At 44.7% G+C, this 23,293-nt stretch overlaps 1 protein-coding gene across 1 annotated transcript; it reads right to left on the minus strand.

The window, feature by feature from the left end:
• Positions 1-12,335: 12,335 nt before the first annotated feature.
• On the minus strand, positions 12,336-22,807 carry LOC138352779 (uncharacterized). Its single transcript, XM_069305368.1, has 4 exons — positions 22,678-22,807; positions 17,030-17,141; positions 16,542-16,667; positions 12,336-12,507 (listed from the first exon to the last, which is right to left on the minus strand). The coding sequence occupies exons 1-4, from the start codon at positions 22,805-22,807 to the stop codon at positions 12,372-12,374; spliced, it is 504 nt and encodes a 167-aa protein (XP_069161469.1). The 3' UTR covers positions 12,336-12,371.
• Between the last annotated feature and the right edge of the window lie 486 nt (positions 22,808-23,293).

Genomic DNA, 23,293 nt, shown 5'->3' on the forward strand with positions numbered 1-23,293 from the left:
AGTATTTTTAGTATGCCACATATGCACGTATTTAATAAGTCAATATTGACCATACGAAAGTGCGAGAACGGGTTGCGTCTCGCCCATCTGAGACCTCACCTATGTGTGTGTGTGTGTGTGTGTGTGTGTGTTTGTAATTACCTAAGTGTAGTTACAGGATGAGAGCTACGCTCGTGGTGTCCCGTCTTCCCAGCACTCTTTGTCATATAACGCTTTGAAACTACTGACGGTTTTGGCCTCCACCACCTTCTCACCTAACTTGTTCCAACCGTCTACCACTCTGTTTGCGAAAGTGAATTTTCTTATATTTCTTCGGCATCTGTGTTTAGCTAGTTTAAATCTAGGACCTCTTGTTCTTAAAGTTCCAGGTCTCAGGAAATCTTCCCTATCGATTTTATCAATTCCTGTTACTATTTTGTATGTAGTGATCATATCACCTCTTTTTCTTCTGTCTTCTAGTTTTGGCATGTTTAATGCTTCTAACCTCTCCTCGTAGCTCTTACCCTTCAGTTCTGGGAGCCACTTAGTAGTGCGTCTTTGCACCTTTTCCAGTTTGTTGATGTTCTTTTTAAGATATGGGCACCACACAACCGCTGCATATTCTAGTTTTGGCCTAGCAAAAGTCGTGAACAATTTCTTTAGTATATCGCCATCCATGTATTTAAAAGCAATTCTGAAGTTAGAAAGCGTGGCATAGGGTCCACGCACAATATTCTTTATGTGGTCCTCAGGTGATAGGTTTCTATCTAGAACCACCCCAAGATCTCTTTCTTTATCAGAATTCTTTAAAAATTTCTCACATAATATATAGGTTGTGTGGGGTCTATGTTCTTCTATTCCACATTCCATAACATGGCATTTTATTAACATTAAATTCCATTTGCCAAGTGGTGCTCCATATACTTATTTTGTCTAGGTCAACTTGAAGGGCATGACAATCATCTAAGTTTCTTATCCTTCCTATTATCTTAGCATCATCAGCAAACATGTTCATATAATTCTGTATACCAACTGGTAGATCATATTGTAGACAATAAACATCACTGGTGCAAGAACTGAACCCTGTGGCACTCCACTTGTGACATTTCTGCAGTCCGATACATTGCCTCTGATCACTGCCCTCATTTCTCTAGCAGTCAGAAAATTTTTCATCCATGTTAGAAGCTTACCTGTCACCTCTCCAATATTTTCCAGTTTCCAGAACAACCTTTTATGTGGAACTCTGTCGAAAGCCTTTTTTAGGTCCAGATAAATGCAGTCAACCCAACTATCTCTTTCCTGTAATATCTCTGTTGCTCGATCATAGAAACTGAGTAAATTCGATACACAGGTCTTCCAGATCGAAAACTATACTGTCTCTCTGATACTATATCATTTCTCTCCAGATGTTCTACCCATTTAGTTTTAATTATTTTTTCCAATATTTTGACTATTACACTTGTCAATGATACAGGTCTATATTAAGGGGTCTTCCCTGCTTCCACTTTTGTAGATTGGAACTATGTTAGCCTTTTTCCACACATCAGCTACAACTCCTGTAAACAGGGATGCCTGAAAAATCAGTTGAAGTGGAATGCTGAGCTCAGGTGCACATTCTGTCAGAACCCATGGTGAAACTAAATCTGGACCCACTGCTTTGTTCTTATTTAGCTCCTTGAACATTTTTTCCACTTCGTCTCTAGACACCTCTATGTGCCCTATGTTGTTTTCTGGAATTCTTATTGTGTCTGGTTCCCTGAAGATTTCATTTCATACAAACACACTTTGGAACTTTTAGTTTAATGTTTCACACATTTCCTTTTCATTTTCCGTGAATCTATTTCCCATTTCAACCTCTGAATATTATCCTTATCTGCAATTTGTTGTTTAAGAATTTATAGAATAGCCCTGGTTCTGTTTTACATTTGTCTGCAATCCCTTTTTGAAAATTTCTTTCTGCCTCTCTCCTCACTGCCGTGTAGTTGTTTCTCGCATCTTTGTATCACTGGTATGTTTGGGGGTTTGGCCTCTTCCTGTATTGATTCCATTTTGTGTCTTGTGGTCTCTGGCCCTCTCGCAATTTCTGTTGAACCAATCCTGTTTCCTAGCTCTGCATCTCTGTTTTGGTATAAATTTTTTTGTGCCTTTATCATATATTTCACAAACATGACATACATCTTATTCACTTCATTGCCTTGCAACAAGTCTGTCCAATTATACTCACTAAAAAAAATTGTAAGTTGCAATAATGTCCTTTCCTAAAGTCAGGTTTTTCAATTGCATCAACCTTCTTATTTTCTTCCATATTAAACGCATTGCATACTTTATTCCCAAAAAGACATGGTCACTTTTAACCAAGGGAGGAAGGTACTGAATGTCAAATATTTCTTGCTCCTTCCTGGTAAATATCAAATCTAGCATGGAGGGAACGTCCCCTTCCCTCATCCTCGTAGCTTGTTTAACATGTTGATACAAGAATGTTTCCAGGATGAGGTCTACAAATTTACAGGTCCAAAAATCTTCTGTTTTAGTTTCATATGCTTCCTAGTCTATGGATTTCAAGTTGAAGTCGCCGACTATCAACAGTCGTGAACTATCGTTATCCGCTCTCGCTACGATCTCTCTCATTATTGTTATAAGACGTTATCGCTTACTATCTAGCTTCTCCTTTGACCATGTGCTGCTTGGGTGGACTAAATGCATTGATGATCATTAGTTTATCATCCTCATGGCAGATCTCTAGTGCTATTATGTCAACTTCTTGTGGATTGGCAGTCATTATTTCGTTCACCTTTCGGTGTTCTTTCACCAGCACAGCAACGCCACCGCCTTTCCTAATTTTTCTGTCCCGTCTCCAAATTGAGTAGCCCCTTGGGAATATGACCTCATTTAAAATAACATCTTCAAGTTTTGTCTCCGTGAGTGCAACAATGTCTGGTGTCTGCAGCTGTATTACATCACTTAACTCCAGTATCTTTGATCTTACTCCATCTATGTTGGTGTATGCAATCTTCAGGAACTTGTTCCCCCTCTTCTTATTTTTCACTCCCCCTCTCTCTAATGATTTTGTTGGTTCGCCTTTATGTACCACTTTACTGGTCTGCCTACCCCTATCACTTTGTAGAAAAAAGAATTGATTTCTTCTTCATTCCTGCTCTCATTTAAACGTTTTGCCTCGGAGAGGTTCAGTTTCAGCTTCTCCGTATCTTCTTTTGAAAGATCTCGTCTTAACGACCACACTTTCCCATCCTCATCACTATGTAATTTTCTAGCATTCCTTAGTACTTCTTCCATCTGTTTGGCACCATTTAGGGTGATCCTCAAAGGTCGATCTTTCCCTTTTACATATCTGCCTATTCTCCTGTAGTCGCACACATTCTCTATGGATGTAAGACCTTCCGCGAGGCCAACAATTTTATCTACTACTTTTGCTTCTTCTACAGCTCTTACTGACCTAGATGTTATCTCCTTTTCTTTGTAGCCAAAAACTATCGGGGACTTACTCCGATCAACTGTGTTTTGCACCAACTTCGGGTTAGATGCCAATTCCTTTCTCCCTTCCAGCCTAATGTTTGTTTTACCTTGGTTGCTGCAGTGTTTGACTTCCTCTACTGCTTCATCAATTTTTTCGTTCTCCTTGGCCACTTGCTGTGTGTGTGTGTGTGTGTGTGTGTGTGTGTGTGTGTGTGTGTGTGTGTGTGTGTGTGTGTGTGTGTGTGTGTGTGTGTTGTGTGTGTGTGTGTGTGTGTGTGTGTGTGTCAGCCTTATGCTGTGTGTGTGTGTGTGTGTAGCAGTCTTGTGCTGTGAGAGTGTGGCAGCCTGGTGCTGTGTGTGTTGCAGCCTTGTGCTGTGTGTGTGGCAGCCTTGTGCTGTGTATGTGGCAGCCTTCTGCTGTGTGTGTGTGGCAGCCTTGTGCTGTGTATGTGGCAGCCTTCTGCTGTGTGTGTGTGGCAGCCTTGTGTTGTGAGAGTGAGGCAGGCTTGTGCTGTGTGTGTGTGTGTGGCAGCCTTCTGCTGTATGTGTGGCAGCCTTGTGCTGTGAGTGTGTGGCAGCCTTGTGCTGTGAGTGTGTGGCAGCCTTGTGCTGTGAGTGTGTGGCAGCCTTGTGTTGTGAGAGTGTGGCAGCCTTGTGCTGTGAGAGTGTGGCAGCCTTGTGCTGTGAGGGTGTGGCAGCCTTGTGCTGTGAGTGTGTGGCAGCCTTGTGCTGTGAGAGTGTGGCAGCCTTGTGTTGTGTGTGTGGCAGCCATGTTTGTGGTGTGTGTCAGCCTTGTGCTGTGAGGGTGTGGCAGCCTTGTGCTGTGAGAGTGTGGCAGCCTTGTGTTGTGTGTGTGGCAGCCTTGTGCTGTGAGGGTGTGGCAGCCTTGTGCTGTGAGAGTGTGGCAGCCTTGTGTTGTGAGTGTGTGGCAGCCTTGTGCTGTGAGAGTGTGGCAGCCTTGTGTTGTGAGAGTGTGGCAGCCTTGTGCTGTGAGGGTGTGGCAGCCTTGTGTTGTGAGAGTGTGGCAGCCTTGTGCTGTGAGAGTGTGGCAGCCTTGTGTTGTGAGAGTGTGGCAGCCTTGTGCTGTGAGGGTGTGGCAGCCTTGTACTGTGAGAGTGTGGCAGCCTTGTGTTGTGTGTGTGTGGCAGCCTTGTGTTGTGTGTGTGGCAGCCTTGTGTTGTGTGTGTGGCAGCCTTGTGTTGTGAGAGTGTGGCAGCCTTGTGTTGTGTGTGTGGCAGCCTTGTGCTGTGTGTGTGGCAGCCTTGTGCTGTGAGAGTGTGTCAGCCTTGTGTTGTGAGAGTGTGGCAGCCTTGTGCTGTGTGTGTGTGTGGCAGCCTTGTGTTGTGTGTGTGGCAGCCTTGTGTTGTGTGTGTGGCAGCCTTGTGTTGTGTGTGTGGCAGCCTTGTGTTGTGTGTGTGGCAGCCTTGTGTTGTGAGAGTGTGGCAGCCTTGTGCTGTTAGTGTGGCAGCCTTGTGCTGTGAGAGTGTGGCAGCCTTGTGTTGTGAGAGTGTGGCAGCCTTGTGCTGTTAGTGTGGCAGCCTTGTGTTGTGAGAGTGTGGCAGCCTTGTGCTGTGTGTGTGTGGCAGCCTTGTGTTGTGAGAGTGTGGCAGCCTTGTGCTGTGAGAGTGTGGCAGCCTTGTGCTGTGAGAGTGTGGCAGCCTTGTGTTGTGAGAGTGTGGCAGCCTTGTGCTGTTAGTGTGGCAGCCTTGTGTTGTGAGAGTGTGGCAGCCGTGTGTGTGTGTGTGTGGCAGCCTTGTGTTGTGAGAGTGTGGCAGCCTTGTGCTGTGTGTGTGTGTGGCAGCCTTGTGTTGTGAGAGTGTGGCAGCCTTGTTGTGTGTGTGGCAGCCTTGTGCTGTGTGTGTGTGGCAACCTTGTGTTGTGAGAGTGTGGCAGCCTTGTGTTGTGTGAGTGTGGCAGCCTTGTGTTGTGTGTGTGTGTGGCAGCCTTGTGTTGTGTGTGTGTGGCAGCCTTGTGTTGTGTGTGTGTGGCAGCCTTGTGTTGTGAGAGTGTGGCAGCCTTGTGTTGTGAGAGTGTGGCAGCCTTGTGCTGTTAGTGTGGCAGCCTTGTGTTGTGTGTGTGTGTGGCAGCCTTGTATTGTGAGAGTGTGGCAGCCTTGTATTGTGAGAGTGTGGCAGCCTTGTGTTGTGAGAGTGTGGCAGCCTTGTGTTGTGAGAGTGTGGCAGCCTTGTGTTGTGAGAGTGTGGCAGCCTTGTATTGTGAGAGTGTGGCAGCCTTGTGTTGTGAGAGTGTGGCAGCCTTGTGCTGTGAGAGTGTGGCAGCCTTGTGTTGTGTGTGTGTGTGGCAGCCTTGTATTGTGAGAGTGTGGCAGCCTTGTGTTGTGAGAGTGTGGCAGCCTTGTGCTGTGAGAGTGTGGCAGCCTTGTATTGTGAGAGTGTGGCAGCCTTGTGCTGTTAGTGTGGCAGCCTTGTGTTGTGAGAGTGTGGCAGCCTTGTGCTGTGTGTGTGTGTGGCAGCCTTGTGTTGTGTGTTGGCGCCTTGTGTTGTGTGTGTGTGTGGCAGCCTTGTGTTGTGTGTGTGGCAGCCTTGTGCTGTGTGTGTGTGTGGCAGCCTTGTGTTGTGTGTGTGGCAGCCTTGTGTTGTGAGAGTGTGGCAGCCTTGTGCTGTGAGAGTGTGGCAGCCTTGTGCTGTTTGTGTGGCAGCCTTGTGCTGTGAGAGTGTGGCAGCCTTGTGCTGTGAGAGTGTGGCAGCCTTGTGCTGTGTGTGTGGCAGCCTTGTGCTGTGTGTGTGGCGCCTTGTGCTGTGAGAGTGTGGCAGCCTTGTGCTGTGAGAGTGTGGCAGCCTTGTGCTGTTAGTGTGGCAGCCTTGTGCTGTGAGAGTGTGGCAGCCTTGTGTTGTGTGTGTGTGGCAGCCTTGTGCTGTGAGAGTGTGGCAGCCTTGTGCTGTGAGAGTGTGGCAGCCTTGTGCTGTTAGTGTGGCAGCCTTGTGCTGTGAGAGTGTGGAAGCCTTGTGCTGTTAGTGTGGCAGCCTTGTGCTGTGAGAGTGTGGCAGCCTTGTGTTGTGTGTGTGGCAGCCTTGTGTTGTGTGTGTGGCGCCTTGTGCTGTGAGAGTGTGGCAGCCTTGTGTTGTGTGTGTGGCGCCTTGTGCTGTGAGAGTGTGGCAGCCTTGTGTTGTGAGTGTGGCAGCCTTGTGCTGTGAGAGTGTGGCTTACATTACACTCCTATGTCCCACTGTTATCACCACAACCACGTGTGAGATACCTGGATAATCAACCCTAACTGAAACCTAACCTAATATAAACCAAAATAAATTAACCTAACCTAATCGAACCCAATGTGTTTCATCAAGTTCTGTTTTGAACACTGTGTGAAGTTGGCCAGTTATGCCTGTTAAGTTCAGAGAGTGTGTTGAAGATTCTTGGAATTTAGAAGTTGATAAAGTTCGCTCTCAGCGTACCAATTGCACCTTTGCCCTTTAATGGGGCTATTTTGCACATCCTGCCATGCCTTCTGGTCTTATACTGAGTTATGTCCGTGTGCAGATTTGAACCCAGTCCCGCTAGTATTTTCCATGTATCAATTATTATGTATATCTCCCTCTTGTGCTCTTGGGATTACAGATTAAAAAAAATAAACGGTCCCAATAATATAGGTGTGTCATTGAGTTGATTTTAGCTATAAAATATATTTGCAACCATGCAGGCTGTGAATCATACATCAGGCTGCGAGCAGCCGTGTTTGGTCTGGTCTGATTGACCAGACCGGCAACCAGGAGAGCTGGTCACGGACAGAGCTGCGGGGACGTCGACCCTCGGAATCATCGTAAGGTAACCGCAAAGTAACCTAAGCTAATGTGAGAGTAATTATGAGTAACTATCAGGCATCATCTAAGGGCACACATGTTTTCCCTGCTGACTAGTTGTATTGTTCTGCAGTTGGGTGGGTTTACATATCAACAAACACTCAATGTACTATTAACAACCATCTAACACCAGGTTACAGGATGAACAACCCAGCGGGGTTTCTTCCTATTGGGGAGTGTTGTACATGCTGCTATGGTGGTGTGTCCACTCACAGGATAAGTGGCGTTGCCCATTAAACTCGCCCCCTCGGGGTAAAAGTTAAAAAAAGGTTACACTCTGCTTGTTGTTTTAGATTCAGCTACTAGGAACAAAAAATAACAATAGTTATAGTGAGCCCGTAGTGGACGTTTTACACTGTCATCTTCTAGAACATGACGGACCATCTAACATACTGTCCCAGCCATCACTGAAACTGGAGGTAAGTTTGCTGCAGTTTTAGGTTCTGAAGTGGAGTGTGGTACCTCACTATTGGCCCACAGTGAGGTGCTTCACCTCAATCCTGGTTGTATATTCGGCTGCTCTTAAGTTTTAACCACGTGTACTCTGCTTTTGATAATGTTGACAAGGGTCAACAAAACGCATGTCTTAGCGTCAGGCTATAATAAATCTGTAAATATTACCTTGGAGAGTTAATTTGTTAACGTCCTCCTGAAGTGAAGAAAAAATAAGAAAAATAGAGAAGATTCGTGCAAGTAATTATCAAAAGAAGGCGCCGAGTAGGGAAGACTATACAGCACAGGACTCCTGCAAGAATCATTCATCTCATCCTGTGTCATGTTCAATAATATATGTCTACAAGAAAGACTGCTAGCATATTATATATATATATATTATATATATATATATATATATTATATATATATATATATATATATAATATATATATATATATATTATATATATTTTATATATATATATATATATATATATATATATATATATATGTATGTATATATATATATATATATATATATATATATATATATTGAGCATTGTGAATAAATGATATTTATTTGCACCACACTATCTTGAGATGATTTCGGGGCTTTAGTGTCCCCGCGGCCCGGTCCTCGACCAGGCCCCACTATCACTGGCATTATATGGAAAAGAGACCCTATGGCTGGCAACACGGTGATACATTTGAAATAGAGATATTGGTGGGACGCAGAGAGGATTACCCAGCTGGCGACCAGGAAACGAAGGAGAGAATTGAGGTTACGGCCAGAGGTCCGTAACCTCAAGATTACCCAAGATTCGCCCTTACTTCATTACTCATAGAAATCACAATAGCATGATGTATCAGTATCATTACACAATAGCGTGTAATGAAGTAAGGGCGAAGAGGTAGATCGGCCTATTGACATAGCTCGAGTGCATGGGGGAATTGTGTAAAATCCTGGTTTGTGTCTCGGAGAGGCTGCAGGATCCAAGTAAATTCAGTAGGATTTCTGGTTGCAATTCTTATACTATGTCCTAACTCAGTCGATTAAGGCAGCGTCTGGGATGCTCTCGGACGTAGGTTCGAATCCTCGTCACGGCCCTTGTGGATTTGTTTATTTGATACATCACGCTTTTGTGATTTCTGTGTGTAATCTCAGGTTTAGGCACTATATTTTATGTCACAGCTTTGTTTATTATTCAGGAAGCTTTGCAAATTTATAATGTCCTTAATTGTGTTTGCAGTAGGATTAGATTAAGTTGATTATGGAGGTGGAGGCGGCATCACTTGGTGTGCTCCACTCTACACACTTACTTAGATGAAGTACTAGGAATTTTTCCCTATAGACATAGTCCAGGTACTCCCTCAGTTCTAAAGAGTAATCACTGGTGATAATGATAAGTTATTATGGTGTCCTCTACTGAAAATGTTCACAAGGCACCATCACATGTTTACTCTGTAAACATATGTTCTCTCCCCGGGTGCTCCTGTCGTGGGCGCTTGAAGTCCGAGTTCGCTCTGTGAGCGAGGAAGCCTTCAATGAATATTGATTGATTATTTTTACTGTCTAGACATATTTATTTATTTATTTATTTATTTATTTATATATATACAAGAAGGTACATTGGGTTTGTGAGAATACATTGAATAGTACAGTATTTACAATCTTGTAAAGCCACTAGTACGCGCAGCGTTTCGGGCAGGTCCTTAATCTAACAGATAATTTTAAGTAGGTAATTTCTATCAGAATTGATAAATGATAACAAATACATTGCAAGAGTAAAATGAGATGAGAGAGCTTAGTAAGTATATTAAAGCACATTGTTATATTAAAGCTCTGATTGATTACATTGACAGCTTGATTGGTAATTTTAACAAGATTAATAGACACCATACAGCAGATTGACAGCACATATAAGACAGCAATGATCACAATGATAAAGATGCTCAGAATGGGTGCATAAAGATTGGGAGACTGGGTAGCAATAGATACAGATAAACAAGATTAATAAACACCATACAGCAGATTGGCAGCACATATAAGAAGACAGCAATGATCACAAAGGTAAAGATGTTCAAAATGGGAACATAAAGGTTGGGAGATTGGGTAGCAATAGATACAGTGCAATTTTAAGGCAAATGGTGAAAAACTATGACGATGAAATTAGGTACTTTTTAGTATTGATTTTGAATGATGTAAAAGTTGGACAGCTTTTCAATTCAATAGGGAGTGAGTTCCATAAACTGGGTCCCTTTATTTGAATAGAGTGTTTACACAGATAAATGGTGTCCTCTATTATTAAGATTTTAATACTATTAATAATATTATTAATACTATTAATACTATATTAATACTATTATTAAGATAAGATGTGATTATAATATAATTAGATATAAGTTTTATAGATTATTGATAGTACTTGAGAGTACTATTGATTCTTAATAAGGATTTGATTTAATCCTTTCCAGAATTCGATTGATTGTTCCAATAGATTTTTAATTAAGATATTCTTCTTGAAGCTTCTACATCCTTCAGAAATCATGCACAAAGTTACGTATGCACCATGGGCTCTATGGTGTATGTGATCATAGTGGCATTGTCATGTAGGATCCAGATGTAGGATTTAATGAATCTGAAGTGATTCTGATATGATTTTTATATAGAGGATATAATTTCCCGCATAATCAGTCGAATGATTACAAGTAAGGAATGAATTAATAATGGCTTAATGTCACTATATTAAGTACATTATAATACATAATTCACACTAATACATAGCTAAACATTAAAATGCATACTAATTACCTCTACATAGTTATCTATTGCAATATATACTAATACATGGATTCATAAAGTAATACACATTTATACATAATCTAACACAGTGGTAATATATTTTTATGCAAATATATATATATATATATATATATAATATATAATATATATATATTATATATATATATATATATATATATATATATATATATATATATATATATATATTAAACCCCTAGAGGTTTACACTCAGGCATCCCCTTGAGGTTTACCCTCAGGCTTCCCCTCCTCAGGCTTCCCCCTCCTCAGGCTTCCCCTCCTCAGACTTCCCCCTCCTCAGGCTTTCCTCAGGCTTCCCCCTCCTCAGGCTTCCTCCTCCTCAGGCTTCCCCTCCTCACGCTTCCCCTCCTCAGGCTTCCCCTCCTCAGGCTTCCTCCTCCTCAGGCTTCCCCTCCTCACGCTTCCCCTCCTCAGGCTTCCCCCTCCTCAGTCATCCTCTCCTCAGGCTTCCCCTCCTCAGGCTTCCCCTCCTCAGGCTTCCCCCTCCTCAGGCTTCCCCCTCCTCAGGCTTCCCCTCCTCAGGCTTCCCCCTCTTCAGGCTTCCCCCTCCTCAGGCTTCCCCTCCTCAGGCTTCCTCCTCCTCAGGCTTCCCCTCCTCAGGCTTCCCCCTCTTCAGGCTTCCCCCTCCTCAGGCTTCCCCTCCTCAGGCTTCCCCCTCCTCAGGCTTCCCCCTCCTCAGGCTTCCCCCTCCTCAGGCTTCCCCCTCCTCAGGCTTCCCCTCCTCAGGCTTCCCCCTCTTCAGGCTTCCCCCTCCTCAGGCTTCCCCTCCTCAGGCTTCCCCTCCTCAGGCTTCCCCCTCCTCAGGCTTCCCCATCCTCAGGCTTTCCCCTCCTCAGGCTTCCCCTCCTCAGGCTTCCCCCTCCTCAGGCTTCCCCTTATCAGGCTTCCCCTCCTCAGGCTTCCCCTCCTCAGGCTTCCCCCTTCTCAGGTTTCCCCTCCTCAGGCTTCCCCTCCTCAGGCTTCCCCCTCCTCAGGCTTCCCCATCCTCAGGCTTCCCCCTCCTCAGGCTTCCCCCTCCTCAGGCTTCCCCTCCTCAGGTTTCCCCTCCCCAGGCTTCCTACTCCCCGGGCTTCCCCCTCCTCAGGCTTCCCCTCCTCAGGCTTCCCCTCATCAGGCTTCCTCCTCCTCAGGCTTCCCCTCCTCAGGCTTCCCCCTCCTCAGGCTTCCCCCTCCTCAGGCTTCCCTTCCTCAGGCTTCCCCTCCTCAGGCTTCCCCCTCCTCAGGCTTCCCCTCCTCAGGCTTCCCCTCCTCAGGCTTCCCCCTCCTCAGGCTTCCCCCTCCTCAGGTTTCCCCTCCCCAGGCTTCCCCCTCCCCGGGCTTCCCCTCCTCAGGCTTCCCCTCCTCAGGCTTCCCCTCATCACGCTTCCTCCTCCTCAGGCTTCCCCTCCTCAGGCTTCCCCCTCCTCAGGCTTCCCCTCCTCAGGCTTCCCTTCCTCAGGCTTCCCCCTCCTCAGGCTTCCCCCTCCTCAGGCTTCCCCTCCTCAGGCTTCCCCTCCTCAGGCTTCCCCCTCCTCAGGTTTTCCCTCCTCAGGCTTCCCCCTCCTCAGGCTTCCCCCTCCTCAGGCTTCCCCCTCCTCAGGCTTCCCCTCCTCAGGCTTCCCCTCCTCAGGCTTCCCCCTCCTCAGGCTTCCCCCTCCTCAGGTTTCCCCTCCTCAGGCTTCCCCCTCCTCAGGCTTCCCCCTCCTCAGGTTTCCCCCTCCTCAGGCTTCCCCCTCCTCAGGTTTCCCCTCCTCAGGCTTCTCCCTCCTCAGGCTTCCCCTCCTCAGGCTTCCCCCTCCTCAGGCTTCCCCCTCCTCAGGCTTCCCCTCCTCAGACTTTCCCTCCTCAGACTTTCCCTTCAGGTTCCTCATCAAATTGGTCATCATCATCGTCGGCCTCCAGCATGCAGAGTGGGCTGCGTTCCTCCTGGCAACTCTGGTCGGTCATGTAGTAGTAGTGTTCGTAGGTCAAGGCGGAGCACCTGAGGACATCCCAAGGAACACCGTCAACCTTTTCTTCTCACACAAACAATTGGATCATATAAACAAAAGCATAAATTCCATCCAAGAAACTCTGAACATAAAAAAATGCACCAAAGAACACAATAAAATAGGAAACTGCAGGAGTGATTATAGGTCCATGCAAGGCAGCTTTAAATATTCCAGAAATACCATGAAGAATATATGAGTTAATGGGGATTGTCAGAGGAAGTGGGGTGGGGGGGGGGGGGGGGGGGTATACATGGACCCGAGTCCATCCCAGCAAACACAAAACGTTTTCTGACGTTCTTATTTGGTCTCAGAAAGATGACACTGTAACTATTTATATAAAGACGTCTTTATAACGTATACAATACGTTAATTTTAGTCAATCAAATGTGTGTGTGTGTGTGTGTGTGTGTGTGTGGTGTGTGTGTGTGTGTGTGTGTGTGTGTGTGTGTGTGGTGTGTGTGTGTGTGTGTGTGTGTGTGTGTGTGTGTGTGTTTGTACTCACTTAGTTGTGTTTGCGGGAGTTGAACTCTGGCTCTTTGGTCCCGCCTCTCAACCGTCAATCAACAGGTGTACAGATTCCTGAGCCTATTGGGCTCTATCATATCTACACTTAAAACTGTGTATGGAGTCAGCCTCCACCACATCACTTCCTAATGTATTCCGTTTATCAACCACTCTGACACTAAAAAATTCTTTCTAATATCTTTGTGGCTCATTTGGGCGCTCAGTTTCCACCTGTGTCCCCTAGTGCGTGTGCCCCTTGTGTTAAATAGCCTGTCTTTATCTACCCCTTGTGTGTGTGTGTGTGTGTGTGTACTCACCTAGTATACCTTGTTGGTGTGTGTACTCACCTAGTACTCACTTGGTATACCTTGTGTGTGTTTACCTACCTATTGGACTCACCTTGTTGTGCTTGCGGGGGTTGAGCTCTGGCTCTTTGCTCCCGCCTCTCAACGGTCAATCAACTAATGTACAGGTTCCTGAGCCTTCTGGGCTCTATCAAATCTACACTTGAAGCTGTGTATGGAGTCAGCATCCACCACATCACTTCCTAATGCATTTTATTTGCCTACTACTGACACTGAAAAAAAATTCTAACGTCTCTATGGCTCATTTGGGCAGTCAATTTCCACCTGTGTCCCCTACTGCATCCTGTCCTGTCTTTATTTACCCTATCAATTCCTCTGAGAATCTTGTATGTGATGATCATGTCCCCTCTAACTCTTCTGTCTCCCAGTGTGTGTGTGTGGTGTGTGTGTGCGTGCAGTTAAAGTAGTTAAAGTGGGCATTGTTTTTCTTCACTCTTTCTCTTCCTCTCTCTCTATTCTCTTCCCTTTTCGTCTTCTTCTCTTCGCTCTTTCTCTCCTCTTCTTCTTTTTCACTCTTTTCTCTATCTCTCTTATCGCTCCTTCTCTTTCTCTCTTTCTTTCTCTCTCTCTCCTCTCTCTCTCTCTCTTCTCTCTCTTCTCTCTCTCTCTCTCTCTCTCTCTCTCTCTCTCTCCTCTCTCTCTCTCTCCTCTCTCTCTCTCTCTCTCTCTCTCTTTCTCTTCTCTCTCCCTCTCTCGCCTCGCTCTCCCCATCTCTCTCTCTCTCGCGCGAATCTCTACCTCTCTTTCTTCCCCCCCCCCTCCTTTCTCTCCCCTCCTCTCGCTCTCTCTCTCCACCCTTCCTCTCTCTTCCACCTCTCCCCTCACCTCCTCCTCCTCTCTCTCTCCTCTCTCTCTCTTCCTCTCTCTCTCTCTCTCTCTCTCTCTCTCTCTCTCTCTCTCTCTCTCTCTTCTCTCTCTCTCTCTCTCTCTCTCTCTTTCTCTCTCTCTCTCTCTCTCTCTCTCTCTCTCTCTCTCTCTCTCTCTCTCTCTCTCTCTCTCTCTCTCTCTCTCTCTCCTCTCTCTCTCTCTCTCTCTCTCTCTCTCTCCCTTTCTCTCTTCTCTCCACTCCTTTGTCTCTTCTTTGTCTGTCTCCTCTTTGTCTCTCCTCTTATGCTGTTCGCTGTCTCTCACTCTCTCTCTTCTCCTCTTCTCCTTCTCTCTATCTTTCTAAATGCAATAAAGATAATTATACCTAATAATTCCAATAACAAATGATTAGAATTAACGTTTTAAAAACCTTTGCTCCAAAATGTTTTATCATAACATTTAAAACACGTTTTATTGAAACGTTAGGACCTCACGTTTTATACTCGTCTTTACTAATTCTCAAAACACGTATATTATGCGTAATTTATAACGTGCCCAAAATAAAGAAATGTCGTTTTTAGCACGTTTTGAAAACGTGAAAATGTTTGGAAGGATAGGACCAGGTACGTCTGGTCAACACAGAGGACCAGGTACATCTGGTCATCACAGAGGACCAGGTACGTCTGGTCATCACAGAGGACCAGGTACGTCTTGTCATCACAGAGGACCAGGTACGTCTGGTCATCACAGAGGACCAGGTACGTCTGGTCAACACAGAGGACCAGGTACGTCTGGTCAACACAGAGGACCAGGTACGTCTTGTCATCACAGAGGACCAGGTACGTCTGGTCATCACAGAGGACCAGGTACGTCTGATCATCACAGAGGATCAGGTACGTCTGGTCAACACAGAGGACCAGGTACGTCTTGTCATCACAGAGGACCAGGTACGTCTGGTCATCACAGAGGACCAGGTACGTCTGGTTATCACAGCGGACCAGGTATGTCTGGTCAACACAGAAGACCAGGTACGTCTGGTCATCACAGAGGACCAGGTACGTCTGGTCATCACAGAAGACCAGGTACGTCTAGTCATCAGCCCGTCCTACCTGGAAGACCACCTAGTTCTAGTTCTACCTGGCTGACCAGTCTCGAGTTGTCACAACGTCACTAAACTGATGTACTAAATTGCTAAAACCTAACCCAACCCAGGACCCACGAATGAGGAAAGTAACAGCCCGTCAATATAGCGAGCCGCTATAGTTACAGTACATCTTATTTTGACGTTGGAGATTTATACGTCGTCCAGGTTGAGAGGCCAGGTTGAGCACACATTAGGTCCATCAGCAGAAATTCCAAAATAGGTGCGTAAAGCAGTAGATCTAATAAATAAAAATTAACTCACACTTTTTGAATAAAATATTTCATGGATATTTATTGCCAATTTCTATTTGCTAATTAATGTTAATAACAAATTACAAATAAGTTCACTTTACAGCTTTCTAACTGGTTATTGTGAGCATATTTTCCAAGATTTTATGTGAATATAATTTTTTTATAAAATTATTAACTAAAAAGTAAATTTTATATTATTGTTTTATAAGAAAGTTGACAATAATTCGTTTCAATATAATAACTTTAATTGTAATTGTCTCCTAATTTAATGTAAATATTAAATCACACTTCCATAACAAACAGTATAGTAATAACTTAACACTGTTCTTGTGTACTGTAATGTTAAACTGCAAATATTAAACGCTACGACAGAAACAAAAGAAGCAGCAGGAACGAGAGCGCCGCAACAGTCATTACTCACAACTGAATTCCTTACCGCTACAACAATTCCTTACCGCTACAACAATTCCTTACCGCTACAACAATTCCTTACTGCTACAACAATTCCTTACCGCTACAACAATTCCTTACCGCTACAACAATTCCTTACTGCTACAACAATTCCTTACCGCTACAACAATTCCTTACCACTACAACAATTCCTTACTGCTACAACAATTCCTTACCACTACAACAATTCCTTACTGCTACAACAATTCCTTACCGCTACAACAATTCCTTACTGCTACAACAATTCCTCCACCTCAACAACATTTCTCCTACCAAGTAAAACTCTAAATATTAACTATCACACGAATATCTAGCCAAGCAACATTTTATAAATGCTTCATCGTTTTATAAGCTCGTCATGTTAAAAATTTATCAATAAACCCCATTGTTCCTCAGAACCCCCTCATGGGAGTCACTGTTATAGACAGTAAACCAAGTGGGTACACAAGCTTCCCATGCCTAATGTCTTCACAATTGAACATAAAAAAATTGAGTGTCATTACCATCCCTCCTGACGATTGGCGGGCGCCTGGGTGTAGGAGAAGCATGGGGCGTCTGGTAGGGCAGCGGAGGGACTGCTGAAGGGGTCAGTGTGGGGCGGGGGGCGCGGCACACACGAGCTGCTGTGCCTGCAACAGAAACACAAGTATATACCACGGTTAATCCCTCTCCAAACAGGTACTGACACTCGATAAACACTCACATAACATATAATGGCGCACGACACTCTCAAAACAGGTACTGGCACACGAAACTCTCCAAGCAGGCACTGGCACACGACAAACTCAGCAACCAGGAACAGGCACACGACACTCTTCAAACAGGTATTAACAAACGACAAACTCTCCAGAGCCAGGTACTGGAATACAGTACAAGTACTAATCTCACAGCGCTGTAGAGAGACCTTATGGGCACTAACTTCACAGATCAGTAGGGAGACCTTTGAAGCACTAACCTCAAAGCCCAGTAGGGAGACCTTTGGAGCACTAACCTTACAGCCCAGTAGGGAGTCCCTAAAGGCATGACAGATTCGTCCACGGTCCACGACCAAGCGTTGGTATCCAAGTCGAAACGGCCACCGACCCAGTAATCAGTTGTCAGCCCTGCAACACCATATACCAACAATACTTATCGTGTATCACTGTCATAAATGTGCAGTGATCTTTGTGATGTGATCGTCACTCAGCACAATGCACGGTATTGTGCTCCGTAATATATATATATTATATATATATATATATATATATATAATATATATATATATATATATATATATATATATATATGTCGTACCTAGTAGCCAGAACGCACTTCTGAGCCTAATATGCAAGACCAAATTTGCCTAATAAGCCAAGTTTTCCTGAATTAATATATTTTCTCTAATTTTTTTCTTATGAAATGATAAAGCTACCCATTTCATTATGTATGAGGTCAATTTTTTTTATTGGAGTTAAAATTAACGTAGATATATGACCGAACCTAACCAACCCTACCTAACCTAACCTAACCTATCTTTATAGGTGAGGTTAGGTTAGGTAGCCGAAAAAGTTAGGTTAGGTTAGGTTAGGTAGGTTAGGTAGTCGAAAAACAATTAATTCATGAAAACTTGGCTTATTAGGCAAATTTGGCCTTGCATAGTAGGCTGAGAAGTGCGTTCTGGCTACTAGGTACGACATATATATATATATTAGTTTTTTATTAAATACAATATATACGAGGTACCACCTCTGTTTGCGTTAGTATGGACCCTCGACCTCGAAAATGACGATATGCAGCATCCGGGGCAGCCTTGTGGGACACCCGCGTACACTCACATATTGTCTTCTCCTGCAACCTCTATATTTTTCTATTTTGTCATTATATTTTATTTAAAATTTCATTTAAAAAAAAAGGGTTACACAACATTGGTTATATGCAAGGTACAATTAAGGCTACTTGTCACTGGTTGTCGAATTCTTCCAGCTCCTCAGATGGCGTGCAGGAACCAAGGATGCAGTGTGCATTTCCTGTCTGGACAGCCACACTAAGGCGCTGAAAGAGGAAACTCGCGGCTCTTGGGTCTCTAGTTGTTTCACTTAGCTTAAAACCCAGCTCCTTAAAACTTTTATCCCAGGCACCAAGTGTCTCTGAAGCAATGAGGACAAAATTTAAGTGGTGATCAAGATCTCTGTATTTACGAGACTTGACTGCTTCCTGGTGAGTGGCAACACCGCCTGGATGTGCAACACTGAAGTCAACATAGGTGTTGGGTAAAGTTGAAACACACATTTAGTCCCACACTGTCTACCATTCTTCCAGGGTTCCACGGTAATCACGTCTGAGTGACCAACAGGCACGTTATAGTTGTGGGGCATTAGGTAACGAGGTTCTCTCTCTGCTGGACAACCGGCTGTGGTAAGGCTCCTCTTAATAATGTCAATAACCTCGCCGTGTCTTGCACACCATCCTCCTGTGCTTTGGCAGAGCAGGTCATGCCGGCCTTACCCGTCGGGCACTGCCTCGCCACAAATACACCTATATTCGGTATGGAATGGATCAGCGAGGTGGAGAGCCACAGTAAATTGGAGGGCTTGCGATATGAGACGCATGCCGGTTGCTGACATTGGGATTGCTAATAGGAAGTCACCAGCATGGGAAACTGCTACAGCTCTAGGTCGGGCAGTGTCATGTGGTGTTGCTTCAGCTTCTAGGCATGTTGCAACTGCTTGGTCAACAATGGAGTCATGCCAGATAGATTGCTTGTAAACTTTAGAAGGTGGTGGTTGTAGTACTGGTCCTGCAAGGGAGACCCATTTGGTGTCGCAGTGTATAGATCTTGTACCCCTTCCTGTTGACCTAAATGATCGGGTAGGATTTTCTTCACCAGGTTGACAGATAACACTGCAAAGGAACAGAATGCAGGTACAGCAATTTGCATTGCTGTGCGAACGCCGAGGCTCCCAAGTCTCACAGGAAGGGAGGCTTGTTTCCACTGTAAGTCACTGAGAGAAAGGTTGAGGGCTTTTTCTAACTTTAATAATTTCATCAAGCTGTCATGCCATCCCCTCCCCCCCCTGCCGGCACTGTGCGAACATTCAGTGCCGGCGGGGGGATGGAAATAGCCTCGGCTACCATCCTCTTTTGTCCAGTCGTGTTCGTCGAGTGGCTAAGGGATCCTGTACACCAGCAGTGTGCTCCTGGCAGTATGGGTTCGAGTCACTGCTGGGGTGTGAGTTTTCAGTTGCATATTGTCCTGGGGACCAATCAGGATTGTTCGCATTTGTGTTCCTCATGTGTGCCCCAAAGAATGAGGTGATTTGATAAAATACCATGCCCAAGATTACCAACCAAGTGCCGGCGGGTGGATGGAAATAGCCTCGGCTACCATCCTCTTTTGTCCGGTCGTGTTGGTCGAGCAAGGGATTGTTATTGTTTTAGATTCAGCTACTCGGAACAAAGAGTTCCAAGTAGCACAGGCTATGCTGAGCCCGTAATGGACTCTTGACTCAGGAGTGGGGCTGTGATTCTCCATGTTGTTGTTGTTGTTTTAGATTTAGCTACTCAGAACAAAATGTCCATGTAGCACGGGCTATGGTGAGCCCATAACTGAGTTCGGCGATTCGCGATAACCTTGTTACTCTGATATTTGGGTCAAAGTATTAAATGTTTTCCTATTTCTTTTTTGCTTCTGTTTTAGTCTTGTTTTAATAACATTATTTTGGTGGCGGATATAGATCTAGAATGCTCACTAATGAGTCCCATTCCTCAACGGCTTTTCTAATCATTGTAGTCGCTGTGGAATGTGCATCTAATGCAGCTGCTGTCGTTGGCTTAATGTTGAGTTTGATGGGCAGGGCTTCAGTAGCTTCACATTCCAGTAAGTAGTGCAATAGTGGCGCCTCTGCTTCTGTTCCACAGATATGACACTCTTTAATTATTGGGTTTATTACCTCCCAGCAGCACTTGTAACCAAGTCTGAGTCTGTGTATGGCTACTGCAATGTCTCTGGATATCTTTTTGTCAGGCTTGAAAGAGGAGTAACCAGTGGCTTGTTCGTACCACATCGCAGTGGATCTTCCTTCCGCTACTTTGGCTCTGTGGCGACTTTTGATAGTTGGGAATATTTTCTTTTTGATTTGCTCCTTACTCTGTGAAAAACTTGGAGGTATTTGAACCTGTACAGCAGGTAGAGCAGTGGCAGTTTTTGCTAGTGAGTCTGCCTTTTCATTACCATCTATGCCAATGTGACTTGATATCCAATTTAGGGTGATTGACAGCCCTAGATTATGGGCTTCTTTTCCTATATGTTGGATTTTTGTGAGGAGTTGTATTATATATCTGTGTTGACTGGATAACAATGCCTGGAGCGAAGATTTAGAGTCTGTATGAATGATGATATCATGTAAATTATTCTCAATTGTATAGGTTATGGCCACCTTCAGGGCATATAATTCTGTTTGCAATGTTGATCATCCACTATTCATGCTCCAGTAAGCTTCATGGTTTTTAGTGTAAACTGCTGCCCCAGCAGAACCTCTTTCTTGATCAACTGATCCATCTGTGAAGATGTGAGTCATTGTAGGTCTTGAGATGATTTCCATTTGTTGTTCTGTGACTGCTTTGAGCCTCTGTGAGTCACATGCAGATTTTTTAACTGGTAATCCTTCAATGATTATCTTTAGACTCGATTCTTCCCATGGAGGAGGCTGTATAAAGTGTTATATGGTCTATCTTCTTTGTTTTTAATGGTCCATTTCAAGTCCACTTTCTTGACCAGAAAGAATCTTGACCAGATTATCCGTCCATACACTTGTTCTATATTGAAGGTTTCTCTGACACGATCTGTGTATGCTATCTTTGATTGACAGTCTGGCGGTGGTTCCAACAAGTTTTGTTGTTATGGTGGCTATCCTTTGTTTGATCCTGTTTTTTAAGGCTGGTAAGTTGGTTTTTATTGTTACATTCTCTCAACGCGTCCATATAGGTGCTCCCAGCATTGTTCTCAGAGCATCATTTTGAGACACTTCCAGTTTCTCCCATTGGTTATCACTGAGGGATGTAAGAGCAGGAGCAGCATAGTCAATGAGTGACCTAACTGCTTGAACGTAGTACATTTTGAGTGCTGGTAGAGATAGACTAAGACTTGTCAGGGAGCGGAAAGCTGAGTTTCTGGCTTTACAACGTTGCCGAAGATATTCAATTTCTTGAGTGAATTTCAATTGGCTGTCTATTATGACTCCTAGGTATTTAAAAGAGGTAACCCACTCAATTTCATGCCCTTGTATTGTGAGATTCTCCATGCTCTGCCCAAGCTAATATTCGCTACTTTGATAATTACTTACTTACTTGGGGAGAGGTGGTACAGGACGTGATTGAGATGAACAAGTGGATGAATAGATATTAATTGGCCATTAAATCCCTATGTTCTTGCTTCTACTGTCTCTGGAGCCTGAAAGCTGAACCATGCTTTCACGATAAAGATATGATTCGAAATCAGATACACAAAGCAGAAAATGAGATCAATGATAGCAAAGCGAAACTACTTCATGCTACAGACCAATAGAGACACACCAACATCGACGAAGACTTCCGTACCCGAATGGACCAAAACCTCGACGATCTTGCAGATCGTCGAGGTTTTGCAGATCGTTTCCCATCACTCACACACACACACATACATATGCTAGGGGGAATGATACCTGAGTGGACAGCGCTCTGGACTCGTAATCCTAGAGTCCGAGTTTGATCCCCGTTGATGGCAGAAACAAAATGGGCAGAGTTTTTTACGGGCTGCTTCCTGTGTGTGTGCTTGCGTGTGTGTACTCAACTATTTGTGCTTGCGAGGGTTGAGCTTTGGCTCTTTGGTCTCGCCTCTCAACTGTCAATCAACTGGTGTTCAGATTGATTGACAGTGTGTGCGTGTGTGGGGGGGGGGAAATAGAAGTAACAGTTAATTGATTGATAGTTGAGAGGCGGACCGAAAAAGCAGAGATCAACCCCCACAAGCACAACTAGGTGAATAAACTCTCAGTAAGCAATCCGTGTCAGATGTCTAACTCCCAGGTACCTATTTACTTCTAGGTGAACATGAGATTCAGGCTGAAAGAAACTGTGCCCATTTGTTTCTGACTCAGCTGGGAATCGAACCTGGGTACGACCCCCGACCGATGTCAACTCAGCCGCGAGGCCCCTTGTGTGTGTGTGTGTGTATGTGATTGGGCGCCTTGAATGGACCAACAGGCCGTCTACAGTAGTCTATTATGTTACCTATATTAGTGGGAAGGAATATGGGGACAAGGAGATGGGATAGGAGGAAGAGATGAAGGAACAGTGCCTAACTACCTGCACCACTGGGTGGTTGAACCTCTTGATTCTTGTGACAGTAGTTACGAGGTCATTTTGGAGCTTTTGAAACACCACCCTTTAATCCATCAATAGGTTTCTTCTGTACAATTAATTAAATACCATTTACTTAATACTTCTCATATTCAGTACAGTTTTGTAAAAAAATGATTAAAATTATCATTCACTATTCTACATGCATGACATGTTTTTCAACATTGAATTTGAACGTGAATCATCAGGAGAACTTATACGAGCTGTGAACTAGTTAAGAATAATTTTGTAATGACAAGACGTAACTAGACACACAACACTCACTAGAGTTCCTCATGTACAGCACAAGATGTCCGAAATCTGAAAAGCTATCAAACTTCACCAAGTCCCCATAGATGGACCGGCAGAACTGTCTCGCTTCTGGCCACGGCACCTGTGATGGAGAGGACACCATTGACATGGACACCTGTGGTGGTGGTGAGGAAGTGGACACCTGTAACCTGGACACCTGTGGTGGTCGTGAGTGAGTGGACACTAGTAACCTGGACACCTGTGGTGGTGGTGAGGAGTGGACACTAGTAACCTGGACACTTGTGGTGGTGGTGAGGAGTGGACACTAGTAACCTGGACACTTGTGGTGGTGGTGAGGAGTGGACACTAGTAACCTGGACACTGTGGTGGTGGTGAGGAAGTGGACACTAGTAACCTGGACACCTGTGGTGGTGGTGAGGAGTGGACACTAGTAACCTGGAACCTGTGGTGGTGTAAGGGAGTGGACACTAGTAACCTGGAACCTGTGTGGTGGTGAGGAGTGGACACTAGTAACTGGACACTTGTGGTGGTGGTGAGGGAGTGGACACTAGTAACCTGGACACCTGTGGTGGTGGTGAGGGAGTGGACACTAGTAAACCTGGACACCTGTGGTGGTGGTGGGGAGTGG

The sequence above is a fragment of the Procambarus clarkii genome, chromosome 54 (assembly GCF_040958095.1).
Source record: "Procambarus clarkii isolate CNS0578487 chromosome 54, FALCON_Pclarkii_2.0, whole genome shotgun sequence".
NCBI classification, from domain to species: Eukaryota; Metazoa; Arthropoda; class Malacostraca; order Decapoda; family Cambaridae; genus Procambarus; species Procambarus clarkii.